The sequence below is a fragment of the Diorhabda sublineata genome, chromosome X (genome assembly GCF_026230105.1).
Source record: "Diorhabda sublineata isolate icDioSubl1.1 chromosome X, icDioSubl1.1, whole genome shotgun sequence".
Taxonomy (NCBI): domain Eukaryota; kingdom Metazoa; phylum Arthropoda; class Insecta; order Coleoptera; family Chrysomelidae; genus Diorhabda; species Diorhabda sublineata.
In genome coordinates, this window is record NC_079485.1 from 14,638,157 (window position 1) to 14,656,922 (window position 18,766).

Consider the following 18,766-nt stretch of genomic DNA (forward strand, 5'->3'; position numbering starts at 1 on the left):
ATCAACTATCCCACGGAGTTTTTTAATTCACTGGAATTGCCTGGATTACCACCTCAGAATTTGCAGTTAAAAGTAGGATCACTTATCATCATGATGCGTAACATTAATCAACCTCGACTGTGCAATGGAACAAGACTGGCTGTGAAAAAGGTGATGAATTGAGGCAACAATAATAAAGACAAAATACAAAGGAGAGGATGTTTTGATCCTGGGTATACCGATGATTCCAACGATTCGTTTGGCCGTTGCAATGACCATAAATAAACCGCAAGGCCGGTCGTTGGAAGTTTGTGGATAGAACTTGGAATTTCCCTATTTCGCACATGGACAATTATATGTCGCATTTTCGCGCTTTGGAAAACCGTCATCTTTGTTTAATCACACACCACAAAACAAAACAAAAAATATTGAGAATCTTATAAATAGCCAATAATTCAGGAAAACTCTTTTTGTAATTAAGCAACATCATGTGTAATTAATCGGAAATAACAATAAAGCTTCAATCAAACCGAGCATTTTTTTCAATTTGTTTTAATAAAAAATGATTCCTGTTGTTTGTTTTTAGTTTATTTTATAGATCTAGCTTAGGTCTTTTATTTATCGATTGAGGCAGTACAAAGAGAGAATGCTTAAAAAATAATAAAGCAATTGTACTTTTCATAGAATTAACAAGTTACGACATTTTTAAATTGAAAAAAAAAGGTCTAAGAAGTAAAGAATTTTTCCTGATACTTCAGGCTCTTTACTGTTTTTTTTGTAGGTGCCCTAAAAGTATTGACCCTATTTTTCAGGCCGAGATTATTCGCTGAATTTATTATTAGACTAGGAAGATAAAAACAGATATTTTTTATCGTGGATATTCCTTGGAACTTTTTTGTTTTGTAATATATTGAAAGGATCATTTTTATGTTCTTTCCAAATCGGAACGGCCAATACATATTTCGATATATTCAGTGTATTTCAACAAAAGTATTCGTTCAATTTATCAATATATTTATTATTTTAGTAATTAGTACCGGACATTTTGTAGTCCAAATTTATCTTTATTTTATCTATATTGTCAATTTTTGAGTACCTAGATATTTTCAGTCTTCCTTTTTGTTTCCTGTCTTTAGTGACAGTTATATTATAATCATGAACTAAAAAATCAACTCAAGCCTCAAAATGATATAAAATATTATGTTTCTCACAGTCCATGTTATGATCCATAACTACCCTTTTCATGTTTTTTACAATGGTACTAATTAGAGGTAAGTGACCCTTATAAAAGGTTATCTACCTGACCCATCACCATCAAACGTCAACAGTTACACAAGTTCTTTAACAAAAAACGAGAATTCTATCTGAAAATAAACACAATAAGAAATAAAGCGGTCATCTTATGCGACAAGGCTGAGAAGGTAGTGCACTGAACTTGAGTCAATCTGTTGATTCTAGAGTTTACCAATGTTACCTAGAAACTGGTAACTTTAATCGAAGACGTGGTTCTGATAGAAAAAGATGCATATTCGAGGTGACAAATCGGGCCTTCACTGGTGCTTAAGTCCAACAAGAGATCAGATAAACGTGAGGAGTGACTGAATAGCCAAAAGAAGACTTAAAGCAGCTAACTTTGAGATGAAAAGGACAGCTATTGGCCTCAAATCAACCCCAGTCCACCGAGCTCTGATTTGCTCATGTTAATTGAACTGACAAATAATGGGTTTCCGTTCTTTTCTCAGCGGAGTGTGCCTACATGGTAGCGATAGAAGAGTACTAGTCTACAGAACAAAAAATATTGTAAACTAGTACCTGATAATAAATACATAGGTATTCGATCTAGGAAATATATTACAAATACTACACTTTAGTGTTAAATTTTTCCACAATCCCACTACGAAAACGCTCATGCTTTTATAATTTAATTTTTTTTAGTATTTGCAAACTATTTATAATATGATATCTTTATAGATGAATGTGGCCAGAGCGGAGGAGAGGTGGATAGTGACGAGGACGTCATCACCGATTACCATATACCGGTGTTGGATATGCTGCCTCGACCTGGGGCCGGTGGGCCTCTTCCTACCATCAGCGTGACGCCTCATTCACCCGCCAACAAAACTTATCCGGTGTTGGAGGACAGCTTGCAACAAGTTCGTGAATTACACGAAAGCGTACAGCACATGCGCAATGTCTCCGTACAAAGTAAGAAACTATTTTTTTATATAAAAACAATTCTAAGCTTACAAAGGTGACAACATGGATCTTGTTTTAATAACAACACCAAGGAATGAAGTTGAATACTGAACCGAAGAATTTATGTGCACAACCCACACTATTTTACAGGTTTAAAGCGTTTAAAAATTAATCAAATTAATTTCCACATACTTTGAATACATATTGAGTTCTGAAAAAGCCATTGACACGTTTTCTGTTTCCCATATCGGGCCGTAATCGGCTCGTACACATATATAGTTATAGATGAATACATTCTACACATCGTCTGTAGTAAGTATGCAATAAACCGTTAGTTTATGTCTACGTTTTGCTACAAAACTATTTTATATGACAATATTGTTTGGTAAATACTATGAGGTGTAATATGATATGGTTATAGCTATTTAATGGTTTTATATAAAAGGAATTCGAAACAACTTGACAAAATACAAAGCGGCTAGCCAATTTCAAAAATCTCTCAATACAAAGTAATGCTTGAAAAGATATTCTGAAAAATTACCTGAACATTCATTTCGAAAGTGGCTCTTCATTTAAACACAAAAATAATTTCATGAAAAAATACGACATAAAGGTATAGGAATTCATATTTTTTCAATTTTCTAGTTTCGTTTCTTTTACACTTAGTTATCGTTTTTCGTTTCTCTCATCTCTATTCTTTTACTTAAGGACCCAGCGTAATGTTTGTGCCAGCGCGACGATTCCTAATAATTAGGCGAAAATTTTGCGAGGGTGGTGATATGAATTTATCGATAGTCCACTCATAAACCATCCATAGTTTAATATTTAATTGCGTTATTTACAATTTTGGTGTAATGCTAAAGGAAATCATTTATCAAATTTTGAGCACTATTTGGAATTCATCATTTTTTTGATTCAAATATTTAAATTTAATGAGTATATTTTGCTTCATCTAACGCTCTGGCAAAGACTTCTTCTGAATATATATTGAAAAGTAGAGGAGACTACACGCATCCCTGTCGCACGCCTCTTTTGTTGTCACCACTGCAGTTTGGTTAGCATAAAGCTCCCGTATGATTTTGAGGTCAGACTCGTCTAGACCCTTCTTGTAAAGGAAGTCCAACAACTTATCAAGCAACTACCGCTATCTCAATTTTTTCAGCATTTTTATGCACTAATCAACTAGAGCTTTTTCTTCAGCGATTGTCAAATTACGCGTTATCCAATGCGAATAAATCTTGAGAGACAATTGTTTGAATGTATGCTAAGAATGCCTCAATCTCACGTTATGTCTCATGACGATCTTGCAATATCAGTTTACGCACAGCATCGATGCTTTTTGGCACAACAGCAGATTTTGGACAACGTTTACGAAATTCATCCTATAGAGAAGTACGACAACGATTAAATTCGGAAAACCAGCTGAACTTGTAGCTCAAGATGGTGCTTCATCACCAAAAGTGGAAGCGAGTTGATGGACACGCTGCTGTTGATTTAATCCACGTCGAAATTTCTATCATCGCACGAAAATATTCGTGATTTGATTCCATTTTTTGACCAAGATGAATGTTTCTAGTATTTAAACAACTAAAAGAATACACGTTCTGGGTACGTCCATTATTAAAAATGTCAAATGTCAATGTCAGATTTATTTAGATTTAGACATATTAACATAAGTGTTGCCATATCTCAATAGTTAAATAGCAAAGTTAATGAATGGATTATGGGGTCGGCAAAAACTTTGGACCGTTAGCATATGTGTCTGCCTACGAACTCTTCAGCCCACCCAACATCGTTTTTTGTAAAAATTATTTAAATTTCAATAAACTTAAAATATTAATATATTTTTGAAAAATATTGTTGAATTTTCAATAATAGTTTCTTCGTTTACTAAATTACTCGTAAGTAATTCTGAATCTGAATCAACTTTTTTAACTGAATAAGATTCTTTTGGAAATTTCGAATAACCAACTAAAACTGTACATAACCTAACTTTTCATATCGTTGATATAGATGGTAAGGAGTTCTAAATAATGCCGTTGTACTTAACATGTCAGTTTAAAATTACATAGGTATTCACAGAGCAATTTTGATGTTTGTAAATTCAACTGCACAAAAATTTTGACACCACCAAAGAATAAATTTTCAGTGAGTTACAACTATTACTGGTTATAGGTTCGTATGGACCTAACTCGAGAGACTTTGCTGCGTTTGCTCTAAATCCATTTTTGGCTCAAGTTGCGAGATTGAGTGCAAGTTGTCCGGCTCTTAACGAAGCAATCTCAGAAGTAGACGTTATTGGCGGTTCATTGGGGTCTTCTCCTTTACATCTACCTCCAAGTAGAAAAGGAAGCGGTGAGAGAGTTATCTTTATTATAATTAATATGACATAGAACTTCTTAGCCATTTAAACCTGCGCGCAAACATTTTATTAAAATGCTCATTCCTCATTAGCTGCTCAAGATTGGTTATGTCAACCAGAACCTCAGAGAAGACGATCATGGACGGCCCTAGAAGATTTAACTGGAAACAAAGACAAAGTCAAGCAGACCCGTCAGAGAAGGTACAAATCTCTCATCACCAAATATCATATTTTAACCTTGTATTTGTCGTATAGTATATCTTTGAGCAGTATGGAATCCGAAGTAGACGAATCATCACTGATAGATAATGTGGATGGCAGTACAGTGAGATTACTATTAGGACCAGAAGCGCCGGTCGTGGTCAGGCATCGAACTTCAAGAGCTACTAACGGCGGAGCTAGTACTCATTCGTTGAACGAAGCCGATCTTCAGGTAATTTAACCCTAAACGTTCATGTACTTTTGGAAATACTCGGTTGAATTAGATAGGGTGAATCATGGGGAATCATGGAGATAAAAAACTGAAAAATATTTGGGGTTCGCTCAGTAAAAAATTTTTCTGTGCAACTTTCATGTTAATTTTACTTTCATCGTGAATTTATCATTAATTTCCAGTGTAATAATTATTTATTGACAATTTATCAATAACTGAAAAGTTTTTACTCTCAAGTAAATAAAATCGTGTTGTTAACTGCCGCCAAACAACGGTCATTATCGTACCTGTACGTGTTGTACTTAACTTTTTTTGCAAATAATTGACGAACAACTTCTTCGAGCATCTAAATCAGATTTATTCCAATATGAGCATAATTTTGAATATTACGCTCATTCCAAAGTGATTATTGAACAAGTATATGTGGCATGTTCTCGCATAATTAATAGTGAAGGTGATCCCGTCTCTATTATAGATAGAAAATTTTGTGCAACTTTCATGTCAATTTTACTTTCATCGTGAATTTATCTTTATTTTACAGTGCATTAATTATTTGTCAATAACTGAAAAGACAGTTTTTACTCTCAAGTAAATAAACACGTGTTGTTAGCTGCCGCCAAACAACGGTCATTATCGTACCTGTACATGTTGTACTTAACATTTTTTGCAAATAATTTTGAATCAAAACAGAAACGTGTTCACTGTCACTGTTATCCACCAATTAGTATTTTCACATATATGTACAGTTAGCAATGGCTGCAAGACTCAAAGGGATCAAATTGAGACGTCAAACAATCAAATTCGAATATCAGACGAACAAAACATTGTAAACTCTAAATAAAATTAAAATTTTTTAAACCTGTCCAGATTTTACATTACATTTTGTGCAGCAAATTTGGTACGTCTAACAACTAAAGTAACTGATCAAAAAAACATTTGATTTACAATGGGGGTGCGATATATAAAGTACGTAAAATTCCTCATGATCCACCCTGTACAAATACATTCATACTACTTTTATTGTGGTCTATATGTGGGACATCATGTATATTCAAAATAAATTTATAGTGTACTGGATGTGCCAATTAGCTTTGTATAATTGAGATTAGAAATGGAAATATTTTCATTTTTTATTGTTCTTTAGAGTGATTTTAATAAACTGAAAGCTAAAAGAGAAGCTGAACAACGCCTTCTACCGGCTAGATTACCATTACAAAAATCTATTTCAACGCCATCTATTATCGCTGTAAGAGATTTAGCGCCAGAACCTGCCCTAGCAGGCGCTCAACCCACTTTACCGATGTAAGTGATTTTTATAATCGGCTTTAATTTATTGCTAAACAATTTCTATTTTTAATTTTCGAGCTTCACGTGTTTTTTTTAAATAATAATCTTGTCACTTTTTTGCACTAATTTTGCATGTTATTTAAACATTTTCAATTCATCACACGACGAATGTTTCTAAATTGATTACGAATTTATTAATTGTCCATACGATGAACAATTTTCAAATATATTTTACCTACGAACACCATTTAAATTAAACATTTAAAAATTCATATAAATACGTGAAATTACACATATTTTTTACCAAAAATCGATTTTATTCATCAATGTTATCTCCTACAAAAGCTTTTCTAACTTCTCGATGCCGTGCTTGTAGAACGATTTGTCTTTTGCCTCGAAATAGGCTCCAGTTTTAACAGTTGCTTCTTCACTTGACCAGAATTTCTTACCGGTGAGATTACTTAGGGCCAGATCTGGACTATACGGTGGATTAGGAAACAATTCGTAGTGTAATTCAGTCAATTTAACTATCGTTACCATCGACTTGTGAATCGGTGCATTGTCTTGGTGAAACTTCGACATATGAGGCTGTTTTTTCCTGATTTTTCCATTTAAATGATTCAAAAACTTTACGTAGTATTCGCTATTGATTGTCTGTCTCTTTTGAATATAGTTGATGAACAATATTCCATTCGCATCCCAAAATACAGCTATAACCTTCTATGCTGACTGTTGTACCTTTTAACATGGTTCACCGACTGCAGTCCACTCATATGATGATCGTTTTGGTTCCGGAGTGACGTGATGGATCCATGTTTCATCCACTGTCACATATCGACGCAAAAAATCTGTGAACAGTGTTCTGATTCACCAACACGTTGTTGTTTTTGATCGACTGTGAGTAAACGCGGCACCCACTTTGAAAAAAGCTCCCTCATGGTCAAATGTTCATGCTTAGTTGTAAATAAACTGTCTTCTGATATCTTTACGGTCTCAGATATCTCACGCAATTTCAATTCATGATACGATTTAACCAAATTGTGAACTTTTTTTATGTTTTCTGGAGTAACCACCTCAATTGGACGACCAGAAGAGCTGTCACTTTTTTCTGACTAATCGAAATGTCATTGAATTTTACAAATACTCTTTTGAAAGTTGGTAGTTAATATACGTCATATGGCAGCGCCATCTGCCTGTCAGTCACACGACTTATGAGTGATGTTTATATACGTGTAAAAGGGTGCGAAAAAACGATGCTTTTCAAATGGGATTTCATTATAACGCCCAAAAAAAATGTGAAAAATAGCAAAGATTTTCAAATAGGATAATCGTCATAACACTTTTTTATTTGTATATTTATCAAATTAACTTGAATAATTTTGTGTTTGTGTGAAATGTTCTGTAATTGTAATAGTTTTGTACTGTCCTTATGAAGTGCGAAACTCGTGATTTTGCAAAATATTTTGCAAATTTGGATTGAGAAAACACTGATTGTTAATCTAAAAACAAAAAATGTGGATGAAAAATCTGATTGCACCACTCATGAAATTAAGGCTGCTTGACATGATGCAAGATAATGTACAACAAATTGCATGCTTGAAATGATGCAATCCAACAAAAGTCGCAATATTTCTTGATAACTAGCATGCGTACATGAAGTTCGGCTGATTGTTTCATGCAAAATCTCGCAAATCTAGTTACTTTTGGCTCAACCAACCAAATGTTAGTCTTAGATCAGCTGAATTTCGTAAAGGCCGCTTGACATGATGCGATGCAATGCAAGACGCATATATTTTTTTATCAAAAGCGCAGATGATGTTCAATAGTCTAGTTATTTCTTGCTTGTTCATTTCGCATAGGTTTGTTATAGCAAATAAAATTTGAGGTTAGGAGATTGCTTAATTTACTTATGGAAGTTGTGTTAGGGGCAATCATGATGCAGTGGTAAGAGACTTGTCAAATGACGTCCAATATTAATCTATGCAATATTTTGCATTCAATTTCTTGCGCATTGTCTCGCACAATATCAAGCTGCCTTTACGGAAATTACGTGCAATGTAACTCAAAACCTGGATCCGGAAAGTCAAGAAAAATATACATCAACTCATATGGTGATTCAACACTAAAATAATAAAAAATCACACGGAAAAAGCTCTTATTGCATATTTCCCGGAAAAGTCAAGCCAATGTCAATGGAAATCGTCAACGTTATGTTCCTATCATTCAATGTTGAAAACTACCATAAATTCATATTAAAATTCTGTTTTATATTTTAATGTGGTCGTAGATAAAATATTGCATGATACTCGTGCGCAAAAGTATCAGTTTACGCACTTGTATCATAGATAACTAATACGAAACATCTATTTCTGTCAAAAATGGCAGTTTAGTAGTGTTGCAATGCTAGAAGTGTCACTATTAAGAGTTTCTACCAAAAAAACTTGCACAATCGGCGGTAAGCCACTCGGAAAACACTTCTCCCTAAACTTACCCCGAGGTTATAAGTTGGCAAGGCCTCAAAGAGCCTCCGAAGCTGTAAAGGGATATGTGCATTTGATTTTGATGATTTAGTAACTTTGAAGACTGTTAAGAGATGTGGTATCAGCGATTTTAAAGAGGAAATAGGTCATTTAAGGACGAGGAACAATTATGATATCCTCCGAATTCAACAACAGTTGTATATATACTAAAAGTTGACACTAAAAGTCTGTTTTGTTAATCAGATTTAACACAATGCTACTTTCCTAAAAACAACCAGCTTTCTTCTCCGTCATAACGTAGCACCGTACAAGTCGCTTTGGTTGACTAGATTTTGCTCACTAAAAGTCATTCTGTTTTGTTAACCAGATTTAATACAATGTGAATTGTCTAAAATAAAAATGTCCTAGAACGTATCGAAATCATTACAAACATCAATGGAAGCCTTACAGAAATGCTTCCAGTCGAAAATATAACTTTGTGATTAGTGCAAGAGTAGTACTATGAAAAGGGTAATTTTTAGTATCACGCCTCGTACAACAATCATTGTCGCATTTATACTGAACACACTGTTTACACCACCACTACACCAACACTTACGATTACACTGTTTGACGCGCGTTTCGATAACCAAGTTATCGTCTTCAGAGGCTCAAGGTAAACTCTTTACCTAACCAAGTGATCGCCTTCAGAGACTGCAGGTAAATTGTTTACTTGAAAAAGTGATCTTCTTTAGAGACTCAAGGTAAACTGTTTACCTAACCAAGTGATCGTCTTCAGGGACCGAAGGGAAACCGTTTATCTTCAGTTATAGAAACGCGCGTCAAACAGTGTAATCGTCAGTGTTTGTGTAGTGGTGTTCAGTGTAAATATCACCAACGGTTCCGAAAATTCCAACTTAATTGTCGCATTTGTCTCCCATTTCGGTTCACTGGTTACAGTGATGAAAACACGTGTGAAAGGGGAGTATCTGAACAGGACAAATGCTGTCTTCATACCTTCATTTTGTGATCAAATGTTGACAACTATTATTTAAAAAAAAATCGACAAAATTAGATGTTTTGATATAATAAAAAAAATCACTTTAGCTTGAACAGTGTAGTGCATGTGCTTAGCTTGGTGTCTAGGGGCCGACCCAGTGGAACTGAGAGCGAAACAGAAGAAGAAGGTAGCCGATTAGGACATGCCCACTATGATCCTCACACGATTGCACTTTTGCACCAGTAAGTAAAAGCATGCATAGGATATCACCATAAAGTAGAAATGTTTTGAATTTATTGTTACGATTGGACGAAATCCAAATGCTGGGTCGTCTTCTAACGCTGGTCAAAAGCTAGACCAAATTTTTGTTCAACATAAAAAAATCCTATCTTGGTACAATCAAAATATAATCACATTACATCAACCAGCTGCTAGTCGGTAAACACTACAAGTAGCTAGCGCCTAAATACTGATCACTACGTCTTCTATTGCTAATAATTTCGAGATATGACCAAATTATCGTTTTTAGTGACGAGACTCAAAACTGTTTACTTAACCAAATTTTCGTCTTCAGAGACTCAAGATAAACTGTTTACCTGACCAAATTATCGTCTTCAGAGACGAGACTCAAGGTGAACTGTTTACCTGACTAAATTATCGTCTTTAGAGACTCAAGGTAAACTGTTTACCTCACCAAATTATCGTCTTTAGAGACTCAAGGTAAACTGTTTACCTCACCAAATTATCGTCTTCAGAGACTCAAGGTAAACTGTTTACCTAACCAAATTATCGTTTTCAGGGAGTTACGTATATGATCGGTTTGTTTGAAGTTTTCGAGATCGTAAAATCCTTTTATTGATGTCTGAAATTAGTATGTAAGGTTAGACCGATAAATGGATTGGTTGCTATTGGTTTTACTTTCTATTTATGAATTATACAAAATGGCAGCTCCTCTTGATTATAAAAATGTATCACATTTCATAGAAAAATAGTTACCGGTCAAATTAACCTAACCTAAACTAAAGTAAACTAACCTAACCTAACCTAACCAAAAAATGGATCCCTTCCTCTGTCTGCTTAATAATATCAAGAGACAGTTTCCAATTCGAATGTTAGTAAACCTTTCGTTTCGTTTTATTTATAAATCTAACCAATAAATTGAATTATCCACCTGAAAACTCGATAAATGGATTATATGATTTCGAAAACGCCAAACTAACGAGAACTTAAACCGGGCAGATTCGAAAGTATAGCTGTTAGTTCAATAGTGACTATGAAGACATACTAGTAAAGCTAGTAGCAAATAAAATAACTGTGCTCTCATTTATCTCGCTAAGTTTAATATCATATGGTAAATTCGCCGACTAGTAGCTGGTATTCACTCTTTTTGAACACAAAATTCATTGAAGTCGTCACTCGTAACGATCCTTCTCATTGTCGATTGGAGATTCGAATAATGTCCGCTAGAGTTCGACGTTTGACATGTGACATACAATAGACATATAGAAGTAAAACTGACTGAGAAATGATGATATGGAAGTAAAAAATAATTCAAAATAACAATGTCGAAAAGACAGTACAGGTTCTTAATCGTCTTTCCATACAAATATGGAGGGTAGAAGTAAGTTGAAGAAGCGTCAATTATTAAAAATTTTAAAATAATGTAGTAAATATAACCCAAAAGAAATTCGCCATGATGCAAAAGTGGCGCCACCCCTTTGCATATATACAGATTTGTTCTTCTTCTATTTACCCTTCATACATACAACAAACAGTTTTGTGGAGAAATCGTAACTTGGAATGATGTCAATCCATGCGCAATAAAAATGCCAAAAAGACATTAGGATTTAACTTTGTTACTAACGATCCTATTAGTCTCGAAAAAAGCCATCAACAACCAATTTTCATTCCGAAACTTATCTACTAAAGTTTATCCAGAGATGACGACTTCTTCCGAACTGTCTGCTGATACGAGGGTTGCTACTTAAGTTTTGAAACAAATATTTATAATTGGATATGGCTTTGTTGTTTTTCAAAATAATTTCAATTGAGATCAATGTCAGTTTGCATGGGTTTGAACCAACTCCGATTGAGGTACCTACAAAACAAGTGAGTTGAACGCATCAACTGCTACTTAAGGTGGACGTGGACCTTGAGATTTATTTTTGATCTGCGGGAATAATAGTCCAGTTATTTTAGGCATTTTAAACCCCAATGTACGGAAAAATTCTTTTGTATAAACCTTTATAATGGTGTTGTAAAGAAGATGTGAAAAATCGACGAAAGATGTGTAGATAGGATGCTGGTGGTAATAAAATCATTAGTGACTGTAGTATATCATTTTTTAACTCCCAACCCCATGGTCCTAGATCAATTTCTCTTTCTACCCGGGTTTTCATTTGATAATATACTCAATAAATATGCTGCTTAGCTGCTAAAGAAATAAGTGGTGATAAAGGAAATTTCATAGCTGTACTATGTCTTGTTACATCATGAAAAAAAAATAATGTTGTAACTAAAATATACTCGAGTGATTCCCTCAACAAGTTTCTGCATTGCTAAAAAATATGCCATGACCAGATGTAATACAACTTTTTGGAGGAGGTAAATTGAAAGTCATGATGTTTGAGAAATCATCCGATGTAAACAAAAAATATTCCAATAAGAAAATTGCTGTCGAGATGTGATTTTCAATGCCGAAATACATTTTCCACTAGCAATATAGGGTGTTCCAAATTTAGAACGATATAACCTAAAAGTTCACATTTTGGGCTCCGACTAAGCTCATCATGTTAATGTGTGTTGTCAAGATTCGTTGCAAGATTTTGTAGTGTTTATGATGTTCAAAAATTTTAATATGTTCTCAAATTCTCAAATGGGGCGCCACTCAATTTATTAACCTAAACGGAGAAAGATAAAGAAATAGGGTGAAATATCTTTTGGAATAAAACTAATCGTTACGACAAAGCACAATGATTTGTATTTTAAAAAATAAAATTTAAAGACTACAACCAATCTTGACCAAGAAATTAACAATTATTATTATTTTGATATAAAAAAAATGTTTCAATTTATTAATAAGTATACACTAGTCGTATTTGAAATTACAAAAAAACAAGGTTAAAAAAGCTACCCACAAAACTCATGAGTTTGTTGGTTTACAGTAATGTGAAAATTTTAAGTGTGGACCATAGAAATTTAAATTAGTTTAATATATTTGCAAAATGAGTTATTATTTATTTCAAATAGAGATTATGGTGAGAAAAAAATAAAATTTTGAAATTGATTATTATGAGGTATAAAAGAAAATAATGAAGTAAATTTTACGACAAAAAAATTAATATGAGTTGATCTGACCATTAACAAAATATAAGGGCTCGCTACTTGTCAGAAGAATACAAATAGGACCATATCCGTTTTCGTTTGAACTGATGTGTAAGATCTCACATTGTCGTGGTGGAGAATGATTCGGCTTCTGTGATTGAATTCCCTGAGTTCTTCGCACACTTTTGGCAAAAAAATGCTGGGGTATCACCCACATTTGATCTTTCTACATTGGAACGATGAAGACAAGTGTTTTTTTTTTACGAGAACAACTTTTGGTGGATTTGGTTCGTCTTGGAAGACCCATACAATCGATTATTGTTTAGATTCGAATCCATGCGTCTGTCACGAACTTATAAACGTCTTTTGGAGCATCGCGATTGCTTCTTTTCAACATTTCTTCGTACTAATCGACATTTTTCAAATTATGCCGTATCCAATGCGAACGTATCTTTTTTAAGCACAGCATCGATGTTTTCTGGCGCTTTAGCCTATTTTAGACGACCTTTACGATATTCATCCTGAAGCGTAGTGCGACCACGATTAAATTCTGAAAACCAGTGAATCACAGTGATTCCAGATGTTGCTTCTTCACCAAAAGTCTAAGTGAGTTGATCGGCATACTGCTGTTGGTTAAATCCACGTCTAAAGTCCTAAAAAATCATCGCACGAAAATGTAAACAACTCAAATAGCACTCATATAACACGTTCTGAGTACGTCCACCATTAAAAATTGCAAACTTTATGATGTCAGTGTCATATTTGACATATTCACATCAGTGCTGCCATATCTCAAAACTTAAGTAGCAACCCTCGTATCTATTTAAAATATACAACAATTTCGATTAAATTTTTGAATGCAATATTGAAATCTTTTCACATTGAAAATCTTTTTGTAGCTCGTATTAGTTTGAAATAAATATATTTGAAGTTTAATAAAAATTTTTGCATGCACTTAGTTCCTATTAAATCAACACTCTGTATATGATTATTATAATAATTATAATGTGGTGGTATACAACATTCTGGTTAATTAAATCGATGCTAAATTCGTTAAAACCGTAGATTTATTTCAATAATCTTACTTAAAATCATCTACAGAGTGTCCCTTCTAAAAAACGTTTCCAAAAATGAACCAGTTTTTTTGAAAAATGTACTAGTCTGATTTTAAATAGAAGTATCGTTGAAAATTGAAAAAAAATGCATATTTCAAACAATATTATTCGATTATTATTACAATATAAGAATTTTTTTTGGAAAATGTATTTACGTGAATGTTTTCAGCGCTCCTTATGAATTACATGCTGAAAAAAGAAGAAAGCGGGGAAGTTTATTTTTCAGAAAAAAGAAGGTGAGATAAGATTTATTTAAAGGCGTTTACATTGTTATAATTAGTTGTCTCATAAAACTACTTTCCTTCGTACCCGGATCCATTCCATCAACTACATTTTCTCATTATTATATTCGAAATTTCAAATCTCAGGATCATTTAGTACTGGTCCTTTCTGTCAATCCAACTGTTAAATATTAAAGAAACTTGTGGACCAGTTTTATTGTCATTGTACTTCTTCAGCACGTGATCTCAAATACTGAACGTGATTTATTTTACATTAATTTTAGTGATATTTTTTTTGTAATATGGCTGATACAGTTTAGTGTAAAAAAAATTCAGGGAATGCCGAAAATTCAACCGTTAGATCAAATTTTTTATTAAATATGCTTATAAGTAGATAAAGTTCTTGGACCTTCTAACTGTCCTGGATATTCAACTTTTTTCTTCATTTGTGTCAAAATAATGTTGATAATGTTCATCTTATAATTTAGGACAAGTCCAAGAAACTGGCACATCAATGGGTGACTGGATGTTTCGGCAATTCGCAAATATGTGACGTTTGCACTAAATTATTAAGCAATAAGCCCGCCCTCTACTGTGAAAGTGAGTATATCACTAAAAATATCAATATCATCAAAGTTCTAATGTTTAATTAGTAGATTTATATAATCAGACACCCTGTATATATTTGAATTATTTAATTTTAGGCTGTGGTACTACAGTGCATCAGAATACATGTAAGGACAATATTCAAGAATGTGTTAAGATAAAAAACGCAAAGGTAAGCAAGAATGTCTTCATAATAATCCGGTATCTCAGAAACTATTCGCTCCATAAAGACTAGCATAAGTGACCAGAAGAAGAAATATTTTAGTATTCCTAATATGTCTTTTCAAAATTTTCTATTTTCTATATTTTCACTACCACAATCAATTGTCTTATCACTACATTTTCATTAAAAAAAATTCACATTCTATTCCATTTTTTTTAAATTCGCTTTATACTCAAAAATTCTAACCTAATTTTTCCATTTTCACTGAGGTGCCTCCAAAACTGCCTCTTTTTGATTTGAAAAAAAATTGGGAACAAATAGAATTCACTCAGGTACCATTTAGTAGTAGGTTCCATGTACCCTGATTGCTCTGAGTCCTCGGAGAAAGAAGAGAGTTTGTCATGGTCCCTGCTCTTGTAGAGCCTTTGGAATTTCGCCAGGTTTTCCGCAGGTATTATTCGCGACACCTAATTAGGGCTCTGGTACCAATTTCGATCAATCCCATAAAAATGGAGCATCCTTTCTACCAGGCCGATAGACCCCATCACCAAGGTCAAGGTCTAACGGCTCATTGGGGGGACTATATTATGTATTAAGTCGAATTATGAAAAAGTATTATAGAAAAATAATAAAAGAGAGAATACAAGATGAATATAGAACATTTAGAAAAAAAAAGTTAATCTAAAGCAAGAATATTAGTAAAAAACAAAATAAAAATATATTAGACATTATTAAGACCAGTATGTACGCCATGAAAACAGTACGCCATGGAAACAACTATCATAAATAAAAAGAAAGAAGAACACCTGAAGATAATCGAGAGAAAATATTAAGAACTATACTCGGACCACATATTACAGAAGATAGAGAGAGAGAAGATTGAAGAAAATAAAGAAATAGAAGAAGAACTGGGAGGAGAAAATATAATAAGGTATGTAAAAGCACGAATACTGAATTAGATAGGATACCTCATAAGAAGGAAACCTACAGAAACGGTGAGGAGGATAGCCAAGAGGCAGAGGTAGACCAAGAAATACCTGGAGAAACCAACTTGAAGAAGATACCAGAATTCTTGAAACTGGAAAGAATGGAGAAAGCTTACAAACGAAGCTAGAACCAACAAAAAACTATACCAAAAAAACAAGGGGAGTAATTCACCCCAATAAAGGGATATATAGATGTCCCAAACGCTAGCCATAATCCAAGAGATTAAATGGCATGATGATGATGATGATTACACGAAAGTGTTCATGTATCAATCCAATTGTTATTAGGCATTGCACATTTCAATTAACTGCGAAATTTCGTGGTTGAGGTTATGTTGAACACTGTAAAGTTTACACCGGAAATGTTGGTGACATTCAAAAGCAGACAGTGTTGCCATTGTAACAAATATACAAAGCAGTATTAGTTTAATCGTTGACTTTTAAAATAAAGCCTTTTTATTGGGCTATTTTTAATATTAAAAAATGCCACAGCAAATAGTTTTTGAGATACAGCAAGTTCCTTGTTTCATTCTCCTTTTTTTTTAGAGTACAAGTAAGTTGTCAGGATTCGCTGCACCGTTGACGAATGCGAAAAATTCAATATCCAAACGTGGATCCGCCTCAATACCTGGTTCTCAAAATACTCCCGCTAGGTAAACTTTTTTTTATAAATTCATATCTGTAATTTTTTTACATGGACACAGATAAAACATTGGGTTTTAGCAAAGGGTGAACTATTTAATTGGCAAAAAAATGAGTTGATTTTTTTTAATGTGTAGAAGGTTTGTAATTGTTGACTTAGGCAAAATTGGTTAGATTTTTAGTAGAATAGGCGTTATTGGGCATGAAAGATAAAGTACTTGAAGTTGAAATGATATTGAGAGATATATTTCAGAAAAAGTTATTTATTTATCAATTATTGAGACAAATTAAAAATTTGCTTAAATCATATGTTTTTGATTGAATATTCATCAGTAGAAAAATTTCTGTAGCCTCGTAATATTAAGAAAAATATTTGTGAATAATTTTTCTTTGTGATGTTGTGTCCCATCAGAGTAAAAACCGTCACCTGGTACTGATTCAATTTTTTGAACCCTGTAACGTTCCACCATTTTTTTTCCATATACCCCCGAAGATTTTATTTTGCACATAGATTACATAAAGATTTTATAGTTACACTTTTGGCTATACCAAGACAGCTCTAGACTAATTGGTGGATTTGTCGATCTCAATTCGTTTCGTCACCCACCTGTTCTTGTAGAACTCTAGCACAAGCCTGCAAGTACAAAATTTCACCATTTTCTCTTTAAATAATGACATACTCTACTGTCATACACAATATAAATAACGTAGCTCATGTCATTTTAACAGGAATCAAGTGACAGATGCCTGTTGACAAGAATATTCATATTTACTCACCCACTAACGATAATTAACACCATAATGATACTCAGTGTATTTTTTTCTAAATCTTTCAGTATAAATGATGTTTATTGGTACTAATATTTTACTGAATCATAACCTAAACAAAAGAACTTGATAATTGTAGGCGTTTTTCGGGTTTTATTCTTCTTCTGCTACTGCCTATCCAATACGGATGTTTAAGAATAACTATGGTATTCTAACTTTGTTGGTTAATGCCCAGAATAATTCTGTGGTAGTTGATTTTTTGGAGTCAAGAGTTTCTTTTCCGTCCTGGTCTTCTATGACCATATATTTCGCCTTATAGAACTCGCTACTGCAAGCCATATCAATTTTAGTTTCTTGTTATATGATCCACTTTTCTTTTATTGTTATTATTGATTTACTTATTTTATTGTTCAGTCTTCGTAGTGGTACATAATTGGTAACCATATTCATCCATGATATTCTTATATCTTGTAATACCACAAATCACATTCTCTCCAATTGTCCCAAACGGCCTTGAAGGCTATTTTATGCACTTTCTAGTGTGGTAGTGCAAAAAAAAACTGTAAAATCACTAGCTAACAGAAACAAAGTAACCCTAATATGGCTGCCAGGGGCAAACACTCTATATCTAGGACCAATGCCTCATGAGATACAGTCTTACTGGTATATATAACCTCACTTCCCCGGCAGGAGACTCTTCCTGAGGAAATGGTAATCGGCCTCAGATAAAGTATTTAAATTGGTACTCAGATAAGGTGAACAGTCTGTATTAAATTGGAAACGACCAGCTTTTTAACGAACAACGATAAAAATGAATAAAAAAAGGTGGAATGAATTAAACCGTCCACGGACACAATTTCCAAAATTAATGTTTATTGCTGTGAACAATAAAAGTTTCGGCAACAAATAAAATACTAAATTCGCATTAACTGCGTATCCCAAAGAGGACAACGAACAAAAGCAGTTATAAATTAAAAACAATTCAGACTTGTCTATATATTAAAGATAAGGCTGGGACTTATCTATGGAAATCCGGGATGGTTGCAGCCCTCAACTGAATTCCCAATTGTTGGAGTTGAATTGAAGTTTTTTATTGTGGGAAAAAAATAAAATGAGGGAGGAAACTCGAACTCAGATGGAAATAACTAAAGAAGGAACGCGTAGGTAGAATAGATTTGAATGAAAAGGAACTTATGCTCTAAGATATAATCAAACAGGAATCTGT

At 33.6% G+C, this 18,766-nt stretch overlaps 1 protein-coding gene across 13 annotated transcripts in view; it reads left to right on the forward strand.

Annotated features, from left to right (window-relative positions):
• LOC130450689 (rho guanine nucleotide exchange factor 18) overlaps nt 1-18,766 on the forward strand; it is a 103,817-nt gene that overhangs the window by 46,655 nt on the left and 38,396 nt on the right. For 5 of the 13 annotated variants that reach the window (XM_056789230.1, XM_056789231.1, XM_056789225.1 and 2 more), the window contains exons 2-11: nt 1,951-2,184; nt 4,351-4,530; nt 4,630-4,738; nt 4,793-4,970; nt 6,115-6,272; nt 9,824-9,958; nt 14,325-14,391; nt 14,865-14,976; nt 15,081-15,154; nt 16,678-16,784. In XM_056789230.1, coding sequence (XP_056645208.1) covers nt 1,951-2,184; nt 4,351-4,530; nt 4,630-4,738; nt 4,793-4,970; nt 6,115-6,272; nt 9,824-9,958; nt 14,325-14,391; nt 14,865-14,976; nt 15,081-15,154; nt 16,678-16,784 — 1,354 coding nt within the window. The remainder of the gene's footprint in view (nt 1-1,950; nt 2,185-4,350; nt 4,531-4,629; nt 4,739-4,792; nt 4,971-6,114; nt 6,273-9,823; nt 9,959-14,324; nt 14,392-14,864; nt 14,977-15,080; nt 15,155-16,677; nt 16,785-18,766) is intronic. The other 8 variants (XM_056789237.1, XM_056789234.1, XM_056789235.1 and 5 more) reach the window with 3 other exon arrangements.